Source organism: Peromyscus maniculatus, chromosome 1 (assembly GCF_049852395.1).
Source record: "Peromyscus maniculatus bairdii isolate BWxNUB_F1_BW_parent chromosome 1, HU_Pman_BW_mat_3.1, whole genome shotgun sequence".
In the NCBI taxonomy this organism is placed as follows: Eukaryota; Metazoa; Chordata; class Mammalia; order Rodentia; family Cricetidae; genus Peromyscus; species Peromyscus maniculatus.
This window is the reverse complement of record NC_134852.1, coordinates 189,180,593-189,202,146: the sequence shown is the minus strand read 5'-3', so window position 1 is coordinate 189,202,146 and position 21,554 is coordinate 189,180,593. Positions and strand designations below refer to the sequence as shown.

The following is a 21,554-nucleotide window of genomic DNA, read 5'->3' as shown; positions in this document are numbered from 1 at the left end:
AACCAAAAACAACAAAAAAACCAAGGGGGGTAGGGGGAATAACATATTTAAAGGTATTTTAAACATAGCCATTTAACACACTGAAAAACAAATTTGAGCTGTCAAGATAGCTCAGTTAATAAGTAAGCTCCTAGCCAGGCAAGCATGAAGACCTAATTCAATAATCCCTAGAACCCAAGTAATGAACCAGGAATGGTGGCTAGCATTTACAATCCCAGCACTGAGAAACAGAGAGAAGTAGATTCCTAGGACTTAACTGACCAGCCAACCTAGATCTCCCTGTTGAGTGGTCTCCAAGCCTATGAGATTCTATCTCAAAGCATCCCCCACATGGATTATGGTTCCTGAGGGACAAAAGTCATGACTAACCTCTGATGTACACAGGGCACCCCCCATAGCCATGGGCACTCTCTTTCTCATGCACATGCACACACATGTATACACACACACAGTGCCAAGTACATACCTTACTTATTCTCACTGCTTAGCAATTGAGAGGCTGAGGTAGAACTGCCCCATGTCTTAGGCTACACAGTGAGTTCCAGACCACCCTGGGCTACAGAGTAAGACTGACTGACTGACTGACTGACTGGCTGGCTGGCTGGCTGGGTGTCTGTCTGTCTGCACACACACACACACACACACACACACACACACACACACACACACACACACACACACGAAAAGCAAGTGTCAAGCCTGGCATGGTGGCACACTCCTTTAATCCCAGCACTCAGGAGGCAGAGGTATTTGGATCTCTTTGAGTTCAAGGCCAGCCTTGTCTACAGAGCAAGTCCCAGGACAGCCAGACTTGTTAAAGAGGAAAAAAAAAAAAAAAAGAAAGAAAAGGAACAGAATCAAAAAACAAAAAACAAAACAAAACAAAAACCCACCAATAAAAAATGTACATAAATTTTTGTGGCAGTATTTTTTACAACATAAATGTCCCTTGACTGATGAGCAGACAAGATGTAGCACACTGTCTAAGTACTATCCATTTATATCCACAGAACTATCATTTTGCAATAAAGGAGAATGAAGCAATAAAACACACTACAACATGAACACATTATTTTACTTAAAACATGTCATAAAAGATCACATACAGCACAATTTGTTTTGCCCCAAATATTCAAACAGACAAATCTACAAAGTTAGTTTAATGGCTCCTAGAGCTGAGTATGTGACTAAATACTGATGCCACTGCTAAAAGGGATATGGTAAGGAAACCATATCCTATGGTGATAAAAACCATTTTAAAATTAGACTGATAGCTGGGCGGCTGTGACACACACCTTTAATCCCAGCACTCGGGAGGCAGAAGCAAGTGGATCTCTATGAGTTAAAGGCCAGCCTGGTCTACAGAGCGAGATCCAGGACAACCTATGGCTACACAGAGAAATCCTGTCTCAAAAAAACAAAAAAGGAGAAAAAAAAAAAAGGAATACTCCCTTAGAAGGGAGCCCTTATGGTACCAACCACACAATACATAACTGTATATGTTGTAAGGGGACTTATAACTCTGACTCCTGTGCATCAGGGAGACAAAGAGAATGAGAGGAGGGCTAGACTAGAGTCTAGTCACTAGACTGTCTTAGAGCTTCCAATGTCTAGCCAATCATATGCCCTCACCCTGTCCTCTAACTTGGTGGTTCTCAACCTTCCTAATGCTTCAACCCTTTTAAAACAGTTCCTCATGTTGCAGTGACCCCCTCAACCATAAAATTATTTCGTTGCCACTTCATAACTGTAATTTTGTTAGTGTTATGCATCTTAATGTAAATATCTGATATGCAGAATAATCTGATATGTGAACCCCAACGGGGTCAAGACCCACAGGTTAAGAACCACTGCGAGCTCCTGCCACTTCCCTGCTTCCACCATCCTGAAGGATTACTGCTTGACTCTGCACACCAGGAAGTTAACACAGGACATTTGTCAAATATTAATGTATTGGTACACTTCAACATATCCACAGGTAAGCAAAAATACAGCCATTACATAGGAAAAGACATGTACTAGGATTACGGAAACACTGAGCCACCAATGTAGAAATTTCCCATCCCAAACAGCTCAACTAGGGTCTTATATATTCAAGCACTGCCCATGAGCACGCATCCATTTTAAAACTACCAACTATCATATAATTATTAGCCATTAAGAACAAGTTAGACCACTAACAAACCAGATTAACAACTTAGTCCATTCATAAATTGGGACAGATTCAATTTTGTTATACAAGTAAAATGTTCGATGTTGACAGATCTCTTAAACAATTAAAATTGATTTAAATACTTTTTTTTTTTTTTTTTTGGTTTTTTCGAGACAGGGTTTCTCTGTATAGCTTTGCGCCTTTCCTGGAACTCACTTGGTAGCCCAGGCTGGCCTCGAACTCACAGAGATCCGCCTGCCTCTGCCTCCCGAGTGCTGGGATTAAAGGCGTGCGCCACCACCGCCCGGCTTGATTTAAATACTTTTTAATCTTTCAAACAAATAGCAACTTTGAAAAACTAAAGATATTTAATGAAATTCAGAGAACACAAGGTTTCTTAGAGTGATTTTACCTGTCCTGTTGTTTCTCTGCCCATGGACAAGTCTTTATACTTGTATTACATTAAGAAAACAGAGTTCTTTACCTTAGATAACAAATTATTTAGTTCATGAGGATGAAGCTTCACTACTTCTCCAAGTTGCTGTGCAGCAGCTTTTCTTGTAACTGGAGTAGTACCAGTATCCAATAAGATAAAAAGACGATCAAGTCTATAATAATAGGAAAAATACAACAGTTAATCTGGATGTGTTTCCTCATAAACTTGAGGCAGAAAATGTATTCAATGCCTCTGAACAAAGCCCTATGCTGGACATGAGAAGAAGCAGAAATATCAAGAGTTCAAGGACAGACAAATTCAAGGCCAACCTGAGATATGCAAAACCTTGTCTCGAAAATTTAAATAAATAAATATAAATAAATAAATAAATAATAAAATAATAAAAATACAGATTTACACACACACACACACACACACACACACACACACATATATAAAAGATCTATGCCATGGCTATAAGATAGACTATCTTTGCTCTCAAGGAAGAAGGAAAAGGAGACAGCAATAAAGTGAGGGTGGTGGCTCATGCCTATAATCCCAGCTTTAGGAAGGCTGAGGCAGGACTGTCACAAATTCAAGGCCAACCTAGGCTATATAGTGAGTTCCAGTCCAGCCTGGGCTCCTGAGAAGGCCTTGTCTCAAAAATGCTTAAATAAATGAAATTTAAAAAGCCAGCAATAAAAAAAGAATGCAACTTGCAAAGTAAATAATATGGCTTGGTTATAATTCAGGGTAAATACATAGAAAACAGGATGACCAGGCACAACTCCTAGCACTTGGGAGGAAAGCAGAAGCAGGCTGTAAGCTTGAGGACAGCCTAGTCTACATAAAGTGTTCCCAACCAGCCAGGGCTGCATAGAGAGACCTTGTTTAAATAAATAATAAACTAATGAAAGGGAGGGAGAGAGGAAGGAAGGGAGGGGGGAAGAGAAGGAAAGGAAAGAGGAAGGGGAGAGGGGAGGGGGGAGGGGAGGGGAGGGGAGGAGAGGAGAGGAGGAGAGGAAGAAAGAAATAATATACCTACAAAGAAAATAATATACCTACAAAGAAAAGGAAATACACCTGCAGAAGTAATGTTGAATCCTTGACTGTATGGTGCAACAAAAGTCTTAGGCCAAGAAAATGACGGGACCAACAGGGCAGAGTGGTGCACAATTATCTCAGTGCTCAGAAGGCTGAAACAGGATGACTGCGGGTTCAAAGTCAGCCTGGACTACATAGAAAGAGAGGGGAAAGGAGACAATGCACCAAGTATAACTGGGGTTATGCATTAGGAAGACTGATCTGGCAGTAGTGGGAAGCCTTGTAGACAACTAAACCATAATCCTAATAGAAAGAAACACAAAGAATCTACTAGCCATGATACAGAAGAAAAACACACATGGAAACAAAACATACATACTGTGGAAATTAAGCAAAACATCATGGGTGTTGAAAGAACTATGAGATTTTAAGTCTTAGAAATGAAGATGTCAAACAGGGCTTTGTGGCACATGCTTATAATCCTAGCACTTAAGAAAATAAGGCAGAATAATCAGTTTGAGGGTGAGATCAGCCTAGGCAACAAGTGAGTTCAAGACCAGCTTGAGCTACCTATTAAGACTTTGCGGCAACTCCCCATCCCATCGCATTCCCTAAAAAGAAAAAAGGTATCATTGAGAGCAATGGGAAAGGGCAGGTGAAACAGGAAAAGATGGCATGCTCACTGGTGGCAGGGAAAGGAGAGTTAGGAGAGCACAGAATGATAGTTGGAATAGAGAGCTAACGTTCAGAAGAGCGTTGACAGGTAAGAGTCACCTGCACAGAAGTGATAAACACGGCAACTAATATATTCCTGAGTTTGTCACTCATGGGGGATAATGACACAAATCCAAACCCTAGTTCTGCTACTTATAAACAAGATGTGCAATAAAACCACAACTGATTATGCCTAGAGTAAGAAGTGAAGGTGGACAAAGTCACAACTACACAGCCTATCTACATGTCACACAGTAACCTTGCCACTACACTAACCCACTGAAGTAAAGTTAGTGCCATGTTTATGAAAGGAGACTTCATATTTGAGGTAAATGGATCCTTTAAACAAAATGGATGGGAAGAATGGGCAAGGTTACAAGAACTGCCCATCTGACATGAGGGGAGCTAGTGGATATAACTACATTTTATCTATAAGAAAGAAAGAACAATCTAGGTCCCAAAGCTAGGCGTGAGCTTTAAGCATCAATAAACTAAGATTTTTATGCCTTTAATCCCAACACTCAGAAAGGAAGCAGAGGCTAGTGGATCTCTGAGTTCAAAGCCAGCCAGGGCTACACAGTGAGGCAGAAACACATGGAGGGAGGGGTTGTTTTTCTTTTTTTTTTTTTTGTTTTTCAAGACAGGGTTTCTCTGTGTAGCTTTGGAGCCTGTCCTGGAACTTGCTCTGTAGACCAAGCTGGCCTAAAACTCACAGAAATCCACCTGCCTCTGCCTCTTAAGTGCTGGGATTAAAGGTGTGTGCCACCACCACCCGGTTAGAAACACAATATTTTTAAAATGATTCATATTGCCAGCAGTGGTAGTGCACTCTAATCCCAGCACTTGGGAGGCAGAGGCAGGTAGAAAAAAAAAAGTCATTTGTATTAAGCATAAAATCATTATAAATGGTTAGAAATATATCTAAAATACATCTTTTTCAGTCAAGATTAATAGTATGGAAACATTCAACTATTTCAGAACAAAATGCTGAGACACGATTTACATTTTACAGTTTAAGGGTATTGTAAGGAAGATAGTACACATACACAGTGCATGTAGACTGCATTTCTTGTAGCTCATTCACAGCTATCTAAACACTGGCCTTCCCCTTCTGTGGAATATAAAATACCTTCACAGACTAATGGGTTTAAGTTTGACCCCCAGCACACAGTGCTATTGGGGAATGGAGAAGCTTCAGGAGGTGGGCCTAGCTGAAGGAAGTAATCACTAGGGATGTCTTCAATGGATGTCTCTACCTCTGTTTCTTTCTCCCTCTCCCTTTCTCTGCCTGAGGTGAGCTGTCCTGCACTACCATGTCCTTTCCTCAAGCTATTCTGCCTTCCCATAGGTCCACACAATCGAGCCAGCCAACCATGGACTGTAAGCTCTGAAACAGTAAGCTGAAACAACTTCCTTTTTTAAAGTCATCTCTCAAACACCTGGCACACCGACAAAACACTGACTGGCACGCACACCATTCATACATTGGTTTTTGCTGAAGGATTGGTGAGAGGATTTGGATTGAGGTAAAAGAAAGGAAAACTGTTTATGACCACTAGTATTCTTAAAAAGTTCTAAGGTAAAGTTAGACTTAAAATCCTTTCACTATAAACTGATTCCCTTAATTCATTTTATTTGTGATTCTCAGGTCTGAGCCCTTTGACTTGTTTTCAGGAGTCTGGTATGTCAGAGCTCATGAGCACCCGCTGTGAATCTTCACGACAAATATCCTTGGAGATGACAGGCATCTGTATGTTGCTATCCAGAATGCCTGAAGCTCAATGACAAAAAAAGGATTTAATGAAATTTTAGGAGACCAACAAGATGACTTACTGAGCAGGTAAAGGGTTTGCCACCAAGCCTGATGACCTGGGCTCAATCCCCAGAACCCACATAGGCAAAGAAAAGAATTAAATCCCACAAATTGTCTTCTGATCTCTACATACATACCATGACACATGTAGGCCCTGCCCCCCCACCAAAATAAATGTTTTTAAAAAGAAATTTTAAGCATGCAAAAACAAATAGGCACATATCTAATTTTTTTAAAGTCTCCCTGTTAAATCCAACTAAATTTAACCTCCTATTTAAAGTCCGTATTTAACAAACTGCAACCTCACTTGGCCTAAATTCGGATTTTAAATCTTAAATTTTATTGAAGGTGCCGGGCGGCAGTGGTGCACACCTTTAATCTCAGCACTTGGGAGGCAGAGGCCAGCCTGGTCTACAGAGTGAGATCCAGGATAGGCACCAAAACTACACAGAGAAACTCTGTCTCAAAAAACCAAAAATTAAAAAAGGTAAAATTACCAAAAATTAAATATTTAAATAAGTTTTATTATAAAGAAATAGTTGAAGGGACTGGGTAAGAGCACTTGTTCAGCAAGCATGAAGGCTGAGTTTGAATCTCTAGCACCCATATTTTTAAAAACCTGGGCATGGCCATGATGGCCCCTGTAATCCCAGGGCTGTGGGAGTCAGTGGCAGGTGGACTGCTAAGGCTTGCTACCTGCTGACCTAGCTCATGGTTCAATAAAGACTCTGGCTCAAGAGAGTAGGTGGTGAATGACACAATAGGCCACCTGACATTCTCCTATGGCCTCTGCAAGCATGCATGCTGCATAACACACATAAACCACACTGACACAGAGTTGAAGATCAAACCTATGCCACAGATGCTTCTATTTGTATTCTTTAAAATATCATGGATACTCTCATACAATGTGTGCAATTCACATCAACTGAGGACTCAACTATTGAAAAAACACCCTCACCCCCCAAAAGAAATAGACTGAAGTTAGAAGACCTTTCAAAGTCTTATTACTCTGTCATTTATTTTGGTGGTGGTGGTGGTGGTGGTGGTGGTGGTGGTGGTGGTGGTGGTGGTGGTGGTGGTGGTGGTGGTTTGTGACCCCTGCTCCTCAGGGTTTCTCTGTGTAGCCCTCTTGTCCTAGAACTCACTCTGTAGACCAGGCTGGTCACAAACTCACAGATCTGCCTGCCTCTGCTAGGATTAAAGGTGTGTGCCACCACCACCTGGCTTCTGTTGTTTGTTGGAAGACTGCCAGATTCACCTAAAATTTCCCTTAGACTCTTATTTTGGAGTAAAGAACTAGATAGTGTACATATTTGATAGTTTAACATTCCTATAAAAAGTTTTTTTTATTTTTATTTTTAACCACTGATATGTTTGTCATATCTTTGATGTATGCGATGCTAGTTTGTTAAATTGTGCCTCTGGAAAAATTCAACTACTCTAAAATTTATTTTCTGTGATTTTTTTTTTTTTTAGATGTCCAAAAGTAAGACCAGCTGTAAAATAAACACTCTAAAGAGCCATTACCAATCTATTTGTAAGTCCATATACAGCAAAATACACTCTAAGGAAACACACTCTAGTACTAAGTTATTTATAAGACCACGTCTTGATACCATTACTCTTCTAACCTCAATTACCCTTTCCCCAATATCTGATCATAACATGTGTCATTAACCCGTTCTCTCTGCTTTCCACTAACTGCAAAAGTCTCTTGATCTCCATTTTCTAGAATACGTTCCTTTAGGGCCAAACATCTTCAGCAAGTGCTTAAATATTAAATACATTTGTTCCTGGGCTGGTGAGAGAACTCAGCCAGTGAAGTGCTCATCCAAGCACAAGGACCTGACTGAAAACCCTAGACCCCACCTTTAAAAAGGCGAGCAAGCATTGTGGGGCATGCTTGTAATCCCAGTGCTGGGAAGGCAGAGACTGGGGTCCCTAAGGCTCGATGACCAGCCAACCTATTCTAATCAGTGTGTTTCAGGCCCAAAACAAGATGAATAATATCTTAGGAATGTCACCAAAGATTAGCATTAGGCCTCCACACAAATGTGTGCACACATATACACATACCATTTTTTCTGATCATGTGAAATTTAATTAAGCTCCAAATCTAATAGCATTTTTATAATTCAATTTTTCTTGACTCTTCTATGACTTTTGATACCAGTAAGTATTCATTCTTTTTTTTAAAAGATTTATTTATTTATATATTATGCATATAGTGTTCTGCCTGCATGTTTTGCTGGCATGCCAGAAGAGGGCACCAGATCTCACTATAGATGGTTGTGAGCCACCATGTGGTTGCTGGGAATTGAACTCAGGACCTTTGGAAGAGCAGCCAGTAGTACTCTTAACCTCTGAGCCATCTCTCCAGCTCAAGTATTTATTCTTAAATTCTTTCCTTCTCAAGTTTTGATTACCTTGGTAGTTTCCAGGTACTTCTTTACTTCACCTTGTATTCATACTGCTCTTTCTATGAAAGTTCAGAACTCACACAATCTTTGGCTGCTCATCTCACCAGTTTCTCTTTTAGGAAACTACACACTATTGTTTCTTTATAACCAGTACAAATAGTCCCTAAATCTAGCTCATCTGACACACTTCCAACTGCCTTTAAGTATATATAATTAACCCATTCTCATTCTTTGATCAAATCACTACCTTATTCTGAAAGTTTCAGTAACTTACCCTCATCTACCACATAGTAACACAAAACAAAGAAGTATAATCCAAATAAAAGTCTTTTAGGTTTCCACAATACTGTTACATTATTTTTCCCTTTATAATGTCTTTTTTTTGTTTATTTTGAAGACAGGGTTTCTCTGTGTGTGTAGCTCTGGCTGTCCTGAACCTCACTCTGTAGACCAGGTTGGCCTCGGAACTCAGAGATTGGCCTCCTTCTGCCTCCTAAGTGCTGGGATTAAAGGCGTGCACCATCACCACCTGGCAAATTTAATTTTTAATCTATTTTATTTTATAGACAGGGTCCTCATGTAGCCTAGATTTGCCTTGAACTCTCGATGCAGATGAGGTTGGCCATGAAATCCTGATCTTTTTACCTCCACCTCTCAAGGGCCAGGGTTACAGGTGTGTGCAACCATGCCTAATTTAAGGGATAGAGAGGTAAGTATCAAATGCAGGACTTCATGCACTCAAGCACTCTATCAACTGAGCTACATCCACAGTCTTAACAATGGTTTTATAAATTGGGCTTGAGGACACATGACTATAATCTTAAATTCAAACCCAACCTGTACTACATAACCAAGCTATTATCTTGGTCCATCAGTAAATATTTGTATTAGTTTGCTTTTATTGCTGTCATAAAACACCATTACCAGATAGATATAGCAGTACATATCCTGGGAAACTCACAGGCCAGTTAACCTGGCTTATAGAACAGGGGTGGAGATGATGACAAGAGACCCTGTCTCGAAAAATGAAAGAGGAGAGGGGAGGGGAGGGGAGGGGAGGGGAGAGAGAAAGGAAAGAAAGGAAGGAAAGGAAGGAAAGGAAGGAAGGAAAGAAAGAAAGAAAGAAAGAAAGAAAGAAAGAAAGAAAGAAAGAAAGAAAGAAAGAAAGAAAGAAAGAAAGAAAGAAAGAAAGAAAGAAAGAAAGAAAGAAAGAAAGAAAGAGAGAAAAAGATAGAGGCAAGTACTGACCTGAGGGACTGTTCTCTGTTCAGCACACTCCTACCCATACATCTTTGACAACTCTCTAACCAAATGCTGTCCCTATCTATCCCACAAAGTTCCTCTTGCATCGCCTTTCTGCAGAGCCTTTATCCCACTGCTCACTTATCAGTCAACTGCCCTGAGATCACTGTCTCCTTCAATGCTGGCTTGTTTATTCTCACTTCTTCCACTGCAGTAGTAACCAAAATTGCCTCCTTGAATAGAGACACAAGAAGACTTCTCTGGTCTTCTTTATCAAAGCTCTTTTTAGAGTTCTCCATTCCACATTAGAAACAGCAAATTAGAGAGAACAAAAAAGGAGAAACAAAGAAATGACCAGACAAAGATCTGACAACAGGGCAGTCGGACTTATTAATCTAGGGTAGCCAGCTACGAGACAAGTAGGGTACTGCTCATCAGGGCCAGGCCACAGTGATACAGTGAGAACTGGTAGAGGTGAGGGAAACACGTGACATAAAGTATGTTCGATAGTAGGCATAAGCCTTGATAAGGGAGGCTAGATGTCAAGAGAAACTAAAGAAGGGCAAGAGGACTTGAAACATAATACGTTTCTGCCCTCCCCGCTTCCTTCCTCTCTAAGCATACCCCCCCCAAATATGAGGGGATGTTTGTTATATTGTTAACTTATATGTGTAGGTGTTTTGTCTGTATATCTGTCTACCCATCACGTGTGTGTCTGGTGCGAGGGGAAGCAAGAAAGGGATGCTGGTTCCTTGAGAGCCACCATGTGAATACTAGGAATCCAACCCAGGTCCTTTGTAAAAACACCCAGTGCTTTTAACTCCTGGGCATTTCTCCAACCCCATTGTTGGTTTTTCTTTTTTGTTTTGTTTTGGGGAGGGGCGGGGTCAAGACAGGGTTTCTCTGCGAGCCCTAGCTGTCTATAGACCAGGCTGGCCTGGAACTCACAGATCCACCTGCCTCTTCCTCCCAAGTGCTGGTATTAAAGGTGTGCACCATCACCACCCAGCTCCATTGTTTGTTTTTAAGACAAGGTCTCAATATCTAGTCCAGGTTGGTTTAGTACTTGAGATCATCCTGTCTCAGCCTCCAGAGTACTAGGATCACAGGTACTTGCCATGCTTGGTTACCACAAAACTTTGGCCAGGTATGGTAGCACATACCTTTAATTCCAGCACTCAAGAAGGAGGCAGGAGCAGGCAGATCTCTGTAAGTTTGAGACCTGCCTCATCTCCATAGTGAGTTCTAGATCAGCCAGAGCTACATAGTTAAGACCCTGTCTTATCTTAATTCTCAGAAGGGTATACAGACAGATAACAAATAGCAAGTTGAATGGAAGGTATGCGAGACTACAGAGTAATTGAAATAAAACTTAAGGTATTTCAGGCTAGAAAGACGGCTCAGTGCTTAAGAGCACTTATGGATCTTACAGAGATCCTAGGTTCTCGGCACCCACATTAAATGGCTACCACTAATGTTATTCCAACCCCATGGGATCTGAAAACTCTTCTGGCCTTCATGGACACTGCACACATGAGAGTAATACATACACTGAGGCATATACATATACATATAAAGAGTAACATGCCAGGCAGTGGTGGCTCATGCCTTTAATCCCAGCACTTGGGAGGGAGGCAGGTGAATCTCTGTGAGTTCAAGGCCAGCTTGGTTTACAAATCGAGTTCCAGGACAGCCAGGGCTGTTGCACAGAGAAACCTTGTCTCAAAAAATAAGAATAAATAAATAAAAGTTTTTAAAAAACTTAAGAACCAAGATCTGCTCCAAAAACTACAAAGAGAAACCTTGTCTCAAAAAATAAATAAATAAATAAAAATAAAAAAATAAAGAGTAACAAATATTTTTGAAAATAAGGTAATTATATTTGACAACATTCACTGGTTTTGAATCTACTGATGCTAAGAAATCTAGCCTGTTTTCAATTCAGAAAAACAATACAGAAGACATGATTCATTTTTGTTTCACCAAACTGATTTCAAACAAATGTCCTAAAAACTGCCTTAAAGGGGAAAGGGTATATGGATGTTTGTGGAAGTTCTGCAAGTAACTGTAATATAACCTCTCTCTTCTCTAGATGTTAGCAATATAATCTGTAACAGTTAAACTATTAAAAAGACACAGAAATCTTGTACATTTTCAACTATAACACGCTCCAGATTACAACTTCAGTTAGCAACAACAAAAAGCTACATTTCTACTCTGTGCCTACCTGAAAAAAAAAAAAAAAAAAAAAAACAATCTCACTGAAATTCTCAGATTTTACTCTCTGAAAAACTGGGGAAGGACAACTGACAAAACAGCTCAGCAAACTGGTGACATACTCTCAGCTCAGTGACTAGCACTAGGACTAGAGAGGCTAGCCCAGGACACAAAGAGCCATGAAATAAATAATCATAAAATGCAATGATCCAGCAATGGTGCTGGAAAGCTGGCTCAGCGGTTAAGAGCACTGGCTGCTTTTGCAGAGACCTGGGTTTGGTTCCAGCAAGCACATGACAGCTTCCACACAGTGGAAAGATCACAACCACCTGTACCTCCAGTTCCAGGGATCTGATGTCCTTCATCTAGTCTCTACAGCCACTCCACAGACAGAGACAAACAGAAACAGACACAGGACACACAAATACACTAAATAGTTTTAAAAAAAAATCTTTAAAAAGAAGCAACAAGGGGGCTGGAGAGATGGCTCAGAGGTTAAGAGTCCTGACTGCTCTTCCAGAGGTCCTGAGTTCAGTTCCCAGTAATCACATGGTGGCTCACAACCATCCGTAATCAGATCTGGCACCCTCCTCTGTATACATAATAAATAAATTAAATAAATAAATAAATAAATAAATAAAGAAGCAACGATCAGTCAAGTTTGTCCATTTGGGTGCTTTTGTGGGTTTTGGGGTGAGGTTTTTTTGTTTGTTTGTTTTTTTGTTTTTCCACTATGTAGCCCTGGATGTCCTGGAACTAGCTCTGTGGACCAGGCTGGCCTTCAACTCAGAGATCCACCTGCCTCTGCCTCCTGACTGCTAGGATTAAGGGTGTGTAACAGCAACACCTAGCAATTTTGTTATTTTTTTCACATATAATTAAATAAAGTACAGTAAAATTTAACATAGTGATTGCCTGTGCAATTTAAGAAATAAGAAGCCAGGCAGTGTGTCACACACCTTTAATCCCAGCACTTGCAAGGCAGAGGCAGGTGGATCTCTGTGAGTTCAAGGCCAGCCTGGTCTACACAGTGAGTTCCAGGACAGTTAGCACTGTTACACAGAGAAACCCTGGAGAGAAGAGGAGAGGATGGGAGGGGAGGGGAATAGACGAGAAGAGAAGAGAAGAGAAGAGAAGAAAAATAAATGCTGTTATGAATACTGCACCAAGTTCCTCATATCAAGTTAGTTTCTAAGAAGTTCTCAATTGTCCTAAAATGTACATCTTCTAGTTCATACTAAGAGTAACATAATAAAACCATGTTGACATTTCTTTCTAATCAAGAAAGCAGATTAAACTTAAGATGCCATGTAGAACACTCATAATGAACAGGAAGATGTGAACCAAAGTCATGTGCAAGCACAGGTGGAGTATACTTTGGTTCTGTTATAATTCTAGTACCTAGAAGTATTCCATAAATAGGGCTAATGAATGATGGTGAAAAGGTATCATCAAGCTATGTTACTTCCTTAAGCCATTTGTCTATATTCCACCTCCATCCAACAACTTATACTCTCTTTCATGACTTAAAGATTTAAGAAAAAAAATAGTAAACCAGGGGCTAGAGGTGGATGGATGGCTCGGAGGTTAAGAGCACTGGTTGTTCATCCAGAGGTCCTGAATTCAATTCCCAGCAACCACATGTGGCTGGCTCAAAACCATCTATAATGAGATCTGATGCCCTCATCTGGTGTACAGGCATACATGCAGACAGAAACACTGTACACATAATAAATAAATCTTTTTAAAAAATAGCTAGACTTTGGCATAAATACATGTGATTTCAAATCATATGAAATTACATCTTTTTAAATGGTTAAAGCGGCACATTTAGTTGTGGTACCACTATTAAAAACAAAAGCATGGCTGGGAGTGTAGGTCAGTGGCAGGGGACTTGCCTACCATGCATGTGTAAGGCTCTGGATTTAATATCCAACACAGTAAATTAAAGCAAACTTTGTAAATGTACTTTGAGAAATAAACCAAATCAATAGATTGAAATTTACCAGAGTGAAATGGAAAATCTTCTATAATGCCTCCTCTACTTTTTCCTGATTGTCTTTGAATTTTCTAAAGAATGGGGTATTTTTAAAAATGTAATTTACAGTATTACTTCCTGTCAATCTTTTTGTTTTGTTTTTGTATTTGTTTTTCGAGACAAGGTTTCTCTGTGTAGCCCTGGCTAGCCTGGAACTCACTCTATAAACCAGGCTAGCCTCAAAGTCAGAGATCCACCACATCCCAAGTGCTGGGATTAAAGGAGTACACCACAACCACCCAAGTTGTGACAAGTACTCCCTGTCAATCTTATAAAGGCTAAAATTAATAGTAAGGGAGGAGGAGGAGCAGGCATAGAACACTTGTATTGACCCATATAAGCAATTATTTCCCCTGTCCTTAGCACTTTCCCACATTAAGGAACCTCCTTTTGTCAGCATGTAAGCTCAGCACTGAGAAAGCCACCTCAGAAGGCTACAAGTCACCAGGTCAGGGGGGTGGGGGTGGGAGGTACCACTTCCTCTTATTTGTAGACTAGGCCTGTAGAAACAACGTTTCTCTGAAGTATTAGCAGTCTAGTGAGAATTAACAAGACTGAGTAAAAAGTTCTGTTCCTATGTAACAATTTGTTAAGAGACATGTTTCCTTTTTCCTCCCTAAATCTTTTCTTACAATTCATATATTTGAGGGGGAGGGGGAGGAGGAGGGGAGGCTTCTAAAATAAATCCTCAATGTTGTTGAAATACTTTAGATATTTCCTTTAGATATGCATAAATTGGAGAAAAATAATATAAACTACATTTCTGAAATGACATAATCAAGGAAAAAACCCTGCCTGGTTAATAGGAAAATATTACTGTACAACAGTCAACTCAATCAGTTATGGCATAAACAGGCAACCATAGCAAAAACAATCCTTTTCTTAAAAACCTCTATCAGGACTGTCTAGACAGCTCATCTGGTACAGGCACTTACTGCTAAGCCTGATAGCCTGAGTTCAAAGCCCCTGGATTCACATGGTGGAAGAGAACCGACGCCCACAAACTGCCCTTTAAGCAAATGTGTGTCACAAACACGTACAATGATTTCTGATCTACATTAAGCGGGGCACGGTGGTACATGCCTGTAAGCCCAGCAGTCAGGAGGTTGAGGCAAGAGGGACACCAACTGGAGTTTGGCCTGGGCTACATAAGCAAGGCCCAATCCCAAAAAAAGGCAAATCAACAGTTAACTTAGAATCTGACAACCACAGGATTACTACCAGTGAATAAGCTGTAACAAACCCACTAAGGTTGCCTTTTCTGTTCTATATCCCACAAACTGAAAGAGACAATGCAAGAGTGTTTTCACGAAGCAAGAAGATGGAATTCAAAGATTTAGCAAGTTTGATTGTTTGAAAGCAACACAAGCTCATATCAAGTACTAATTTGGTGGTGGCGGGGGGTGGGGGGTGGGGTGGGGGTGTAAAAGTTTATGGGACAAAGTCACATAACAAAGTTAATTTAGCTGACTTTCCAGCATCCACATTTTTAACAGCAGTTAAACAGTTAAACTGGTTTAAATTCTGACACATATATTCTCTTTCAAGCACCAAAGGAGGCACTATCTTCCAATGATACATTGAATTTTTCTTCCAATGATATTTTGCTGAATTTTACAGAGAATTTCAAACTCTGCCTGCGTTTGCAATCTTAAAGTCTCAGTTATTTATGCAAGATTTATATTCTCATCCACAGATCAGAAGCTCACAACTTGCCACAGTCTAAGTACAATAAAGCCAATCTTGGAGCTGGAGAGATGGCTCAGAGGTTAAGAGCACTGACTGCTCTTCCAGAGGTCCTGAGTTCAATTCCCAGCAACCACATGGTGGCTCACAACCATCTATAATGAGATCTAGTGCCCTCTTCTGGTGTGCAGGCAGAACACTGTATACATAATAAATAAGTAAATTTAAAAAAAATTTAAAAAGCCAATATTATAGCAATGTAAGCAGAATCAAAATTTTTGATCATACAAAATGCAGGGTTAGATTATATACAGTTTACATCATAAAAAGCCATGTTATAACTGCACTTATTTAAAACTATTATGATGGTTTTTGTTTGTTTGTTGTTTTTTGAGACAGGGTTTCTCTGTGTAGTCCTGGAACTCACTCTGTAGACCTCTGCCTCCCCAGTGCTGGGAATAAAGGCGTGCACCACCACCACCAACACCCATCTTGATAATTTATTTTTTAAAAGCATAATCCTGGGCTCTGCAGTTTAGAGTACTGGCTGCTCCTACAAAGATCCTGAGTTCATCAATTCCTAGCAACCTCATGGTGGCTCAAACCATCTATAATGGGATCTGATGCCCTCTTCTGGCACGCAGGTGTACATGCAGATAAAGCACTCATACATAAAATGAATAAATCTTAAAAAAAAAAAAAAAAAAAAAAAAAGGGAAAGGGGGCTTTCCTATTCTTCCCCAGGACCTGAGTTAAATTCCCAGCACCCATGTCAGTACACTAACAATAAATTGTAACTCCAGGTCCAGGGAATTTGATGTCTCTGGCCCTCCAAGGTCACTTGCACTCACATGCACATATTCCACACACAGGCACAAACATATACATAATTAAAATAAAATAAATATTTTTAAGCTATAACCTTTATACTTTTATAAGCATATATAACATACCTATAAATATGCAATATGCAAAGCTAAAATAAATGTTTTTCTTCCCAGCAACAACAAAAAAAGCATAACAGGTGCCTGACCTGTTAGTGTACCTATAAAGCTAGCTCTCCTGAGGCAGGGACAGGCTGATAGCTAGTTGCAGGCCAGCCTAGGGTACATATCCAGAGTCTATAACACAAAACCAAAGGCAGAGTGTCTTTGGTAGAGTATCTGCCTGACATGCACAAGTCTCTTTAACCAAACAACAAAAACCTATACTTCAATTAGGAAACACTCAGTGAGAAATTGACACATTCCTGTGATCTCAGTTATGGGAAACTGAAGAAAGAATAGCTTGGACACTAGATTGAGACCCCAGTCTCCAAAAAGAAAGAATAAAATAAGAAACCCCAAACAGCACAAGCAGAGTTAAACTCAGGAAGAAGGCTTCCTGAACAAAGTGATATATAGGCATTAAGGCACAACTAAGATTGTAATGAGAAAGACTGGAGATGGGAAGATAAGTGTTCCAGAAATAAAGAATGGGAGGTAAAAACATTCTGGGGAGGGAAGATAAAAGTGAGAGAGGGATGTAAGTGCAGAGAATTTGATGCAAAATGAAGCAAGAACCAAGAGATCTACAAGAATTTTGAGAATTTGGACTTTATCCTAAAGCAACAGAAAGTCAGTAAGTTTTAAGTAGAAAAATAATAGCATTAAAATTTGCATTTTAGCAAATAACATATCTGAAGTGATGAATAAATTAGAGACGCCAGTTGGAACAAGTACCAGGAAAAAGACTATTTGAGGTGGCCAGATCAATCTGCTGCTCCACCTGTTGTTACAGCAGGTGAAGGTATTTGACAGGTTGGCCTACAACCCGAGTTCCATCCCTGGAACTCAAGGTAGAAAGGAGAAGACTGACCCCAAAAGTTGTCCTCTGCCCTCCACGTGTACACTCACACAAACATCACATGCAAAAATATTCTTTAAAAAGATGCATTTCCATAGATAGAAATAAACCAGAAAAAAAGAAGAAAAAAAAAAGTGGTGGAGGAAAAGGTGAACACTGCAAGAATACTCAAAAGGGCTGAGAGTTGCAAACGCCAAGATTGGCTTGGCATAGTAAATGGAATAGAACAGCTCTGAACTATAGCTTACTTTTCTTGGTTTGGTCTGACAGAATGATTGAATGCTTTTGTACAAAAATCAGAGCCTTAAAAACAAGGATTTGGTGAGATTGTAAAATGGTGTGCCACTTTGGCAAAACAGTCTGGTGGTTGGTCAAAATGCAAAACATTGTTACTCTGTTACTCAACAATTCTACCCTTAGGAATATAACCTCAAACTACTGAAAATGTGCACCTATGAAACATGTACATGAAGATTTACAGCAGTGTGTTGCTAATAGTAAAAAAGTTAAAACAACTCAAATAGCTATCAAATACTGGAGAGAAATAAAATGTGGCTTATTCATACAATAGAATATTATTTTTTTTTTTAATATAGATTTATTTACTTATTATGTATACAGGAGAGGGTGCCAGATCTCATTACAGATGGTTGTGAGCCACCATGTGGGTGCTGGGAATTGAACTCAGGACCTCTGGAAGAGCAGTCAGTGCTCTTAACCTCTGAGCCATCTCTCCAGCCCACAATAGAATATTATTAAGACATAAAAATGAATAAGAAACTGACAGATTAAATGACTTTGGTGAACCTTCATAATTTCATTTGTAGATCTTTCCATTTCTAATTTATAAATACATTTGGGGTTATAAATTATAAATGTACTGCCTCCTGTCAACATTGTATACTTCTATTTGATGATTTCTGTGTCAAATATTATATGGAAATGTTTCCAAGTATTTTCTGTATTAACTGTGAATGAATAGAACAAAATAAATTGCCTGAAAAAAAAAAAAAAAAAAAAAGATGCATTTCCAAAAAAGAAAGAGAGAGAGAGAGAGAGAGAGAGAGAGAGAGAGAGAGAGAGAGAGATGTGTTTCTTTCTGCTTCCTAACTGTGGATGCCGTGTGGCCAACTGTCTCAGGATCCTACATACCTTCCCCAACATCAACTTTACCTCCAAACTGAGCCAGAAGAAAACCCCTTTTCTTAAAAATAAAATAAAATGAAATAAAATATAAAATAAAATAAAATAAAATAAGGAGGGGTTGCTGTTGCAGATGTCCTGGACTACAGGACAGCATAGCTGACTGTGACAATTACAGAGAAACAAAGACTGGCTGCAGGAAGCTTAGAGAGGTAGGCGGGACTGGATTGAGTGACTGGCAGCATAGAGGGAACGGAAAAGACAGAAAAGTCAAATATTATTGCAGATTTCCTGCCAGAGGAAGGAACAATAGTACCAATTTATTTCCTGTCAGAAACGTTTAGACAAAATCTTAAAAATATAAGGTTTCCCTACAGTTATGCACATTGACACAAACAGTGCAAAAATATTTTTAATTTAATTCTGGCATATGATTTCCATTTCTCAAACTATCTTCTGACTTTTTTACACAAAAGTACTTAAATGAGCCTCCATTCCCACAATGCCAAAAAAAAAAAAAGAAAGAAAAATGAAGTTATTTAGCACAGACATGCTGAGTGCATGAGGTCATACCTGAAAAAGTTTGATTTTCAAATTGGATCCACAAATATCTTTAAAAGTCCAGTACCCCCGCCCCCCCACAAACAAACAAGGTATTCCAAAGTGTTCGCTTGAACTTGAATTACTAAGCCAGCCAAGCACAGGAGTTTTTATAAAATGTGACTGACTTTAATTTTGGCAGTGAATTAAAAAAAAAAAAAATACAGGAACAACAAAAAGCACTACTCTTTGAAACCAAATAATGAGGACAAAGGCCTTCAAAGCCCACTCATTCTTTCAAAAACTGGGTGTCCTAAACTTGAGTCAGCAGATTAGTTAGTGTTAAGCAAAAAAGAGGAGACTTTTGAGCACTGTCATTTTGTCTCTATAAAGCTTCCCAACATTGCACAAATATACACCTACTTTATGAAAGGAAGTACTAATTCCCTTAAATTAGGAAGGACTGATAAGGCAAGGTGACACCACACCTCTAATCCCAGAAACAGAAGAAAGTGGATCCTTCTGAGTTAGAGGATAGCCTGGGCTACATGAGACCCTTGTCTTAAAAAAAAAAAAGAAAGAGAGAGAGAGAGAGAGAGAGAGAGAGAAGAAAGAAAGAAGGAAATAAAGAGAGAAAGAGAAAAAGAAAAAAGGGAATAAGTGTTATATTGTTTATGTAGCAACACATTTCCTGTGTATATATTTACGCATTTACATAGAAGATAAATTATAAGGTTGTCTGTACTTGCAGAAAAAAGAAATGCCACTTGTATTCTCTTAAAGCAATTTTATAGATGCTGAAATAAAAATCCTTCCCCCACTGAGTGGATGAGTCTGCTTATGAAATAAAAATTAGATGTCCCGTACTACTGGTACCTAGCAACCCCCTTCACTCAACTCCCCTGGGCTTCTCCCACACACTATTTCATCAGTTACCTAGGGAGTTTGTGAGGGATGGGTTAGTCTTTTGTTATAAGAGAAAACTTCAGCACATACTGTACTCAAAGGAATGTGTTCAACTAATTTCGAAAAATGGGTGAAAGCTGTTTATTTTCATCATTTATCTCCTTCAGTCCATTAGGCGAAAGGACTCGATTCTCATTAAGTTACCCCATCATCCCTAAAGAACTTGATAACTCTTTCTGTCTAAACACCGAGAGCCCATCCTCTACTTAAATGTCACCGGAACACCAAAATCATTTTCAAGTTTTCCAACCCGTTCTATCATCAGAAGCCATACAAGTCAAATGTGTCTAAGTTTTTCTATAATTTTCTTAGACTTTGCCACAGTGGGCAAAATTTTACAATAATTCCAAATCTATAACATCACTTGGGGAAAAAAAGAGTCATCTGTTTTAAGACTACACGCTGATGACGGAATGCTTACTGCCGAACAAAAGGAGGAATTATACCTTAAGAAAAAATGAGAGTCTATACCCTTAACGCTGTAAATTGTTTAAATTTAGTATAACCATATGGTCTCTTAGATAACAGTATTTCAACCTCCGCCTCCTTCGACAGTTACTACCAAGTTTTGACGTGAAATGGTGGTTAGGGATCAGACTTAGATTCTAAGAAAGAAGAGACTCGCGTAGAATTCAAAGAGGGAAGAGAAACCAGAGAAGAGAAACGTGGTGGAGAAAAAAAGAAAGAAAAAAGCCCGTCCGAACGCGCCAAGGAGTCCCATGTAACGAGGAAAAAGCCCTTCTGGAGCCGATTTCCCCGAGTAACCCGAGCCCCAAGCGCCGGGCAGCCGAGGGGCGAACTCGGAAGTCCGGCCGGGAGAGAAGCAGCGCGGCGGCCCCGCAGTGAGGCGCCGGGAGCCGACAGCCTTGCCCACGCGCGCTCCCCGTTAGCGGGCGGGCGGCGACACCCACCTGGAGACCGCCATGGCCGGCGCCGGCGGTTCGGAACTCCCGGGGAAGCGACGCGCCGCGCCGCTCGGGCGCCCGTTTCCCGAGCCGAGCGGCGCAGGCCCAGGCCGTGGGGCGCAGGGCAGCAGGCGGCGCGGCGTGCGGCGGCCGGCGCGGGCCTTCGGGCATGGGCCGCTCGGCCTCGGCTCCGTCCCCCAAGGCCACCGGCCGGGGATCCCACGCACGGGCGGAGGCGGCGCCGCTCTGACCCGCACCACTTCAAACCGGGTGCCCCCAGCCCCGCTCTCTGCTGACGCAAACGCCGGAACGCCAGACTTAGCGTCAGGGCGCCGGAAGTGACGTCACTCGCACGTGGGGCCGCCTCGCTCCGGAGCGCCGCCGCCTCCG

At 40.4% G+C, this 21,554-nt stretch overlaps 1 protein-coding gene across 1 annotated transcript in view; it reads right to left on the bottom strand.

Annotated features, from left to right (window-relative positions):
• The window catches only part of Btaf1 (B-TFIID TATA-box binding protein associated factor 1), a 90,905-nt gene extending 69,586 nt beyond the window's left edge, over positions 1 to 21,319 (bottom strand). The window contains exons 1-2 of the mRNA XM_076562834.1: positions 21,171 to 21,319; positions 2,637 to 2,760 (exon numbers count right to left, since the gene is read on the bottom strand). Coding sequence (XP_076418949.1) covers positions 2,637 to 2,760; positions 21,171 to 21,184 — 138 coding nt within the window. The 5' untranslated portion in view covers positions 21,185 to 21,319. The remainder of the gene's footprint in view (positions 1 to 2,636; positions 2,761 to 21,170) is intronic.
• Between the last annotated feature and the right edge of the window lie 235 nt (positions 21,320 to 21,554).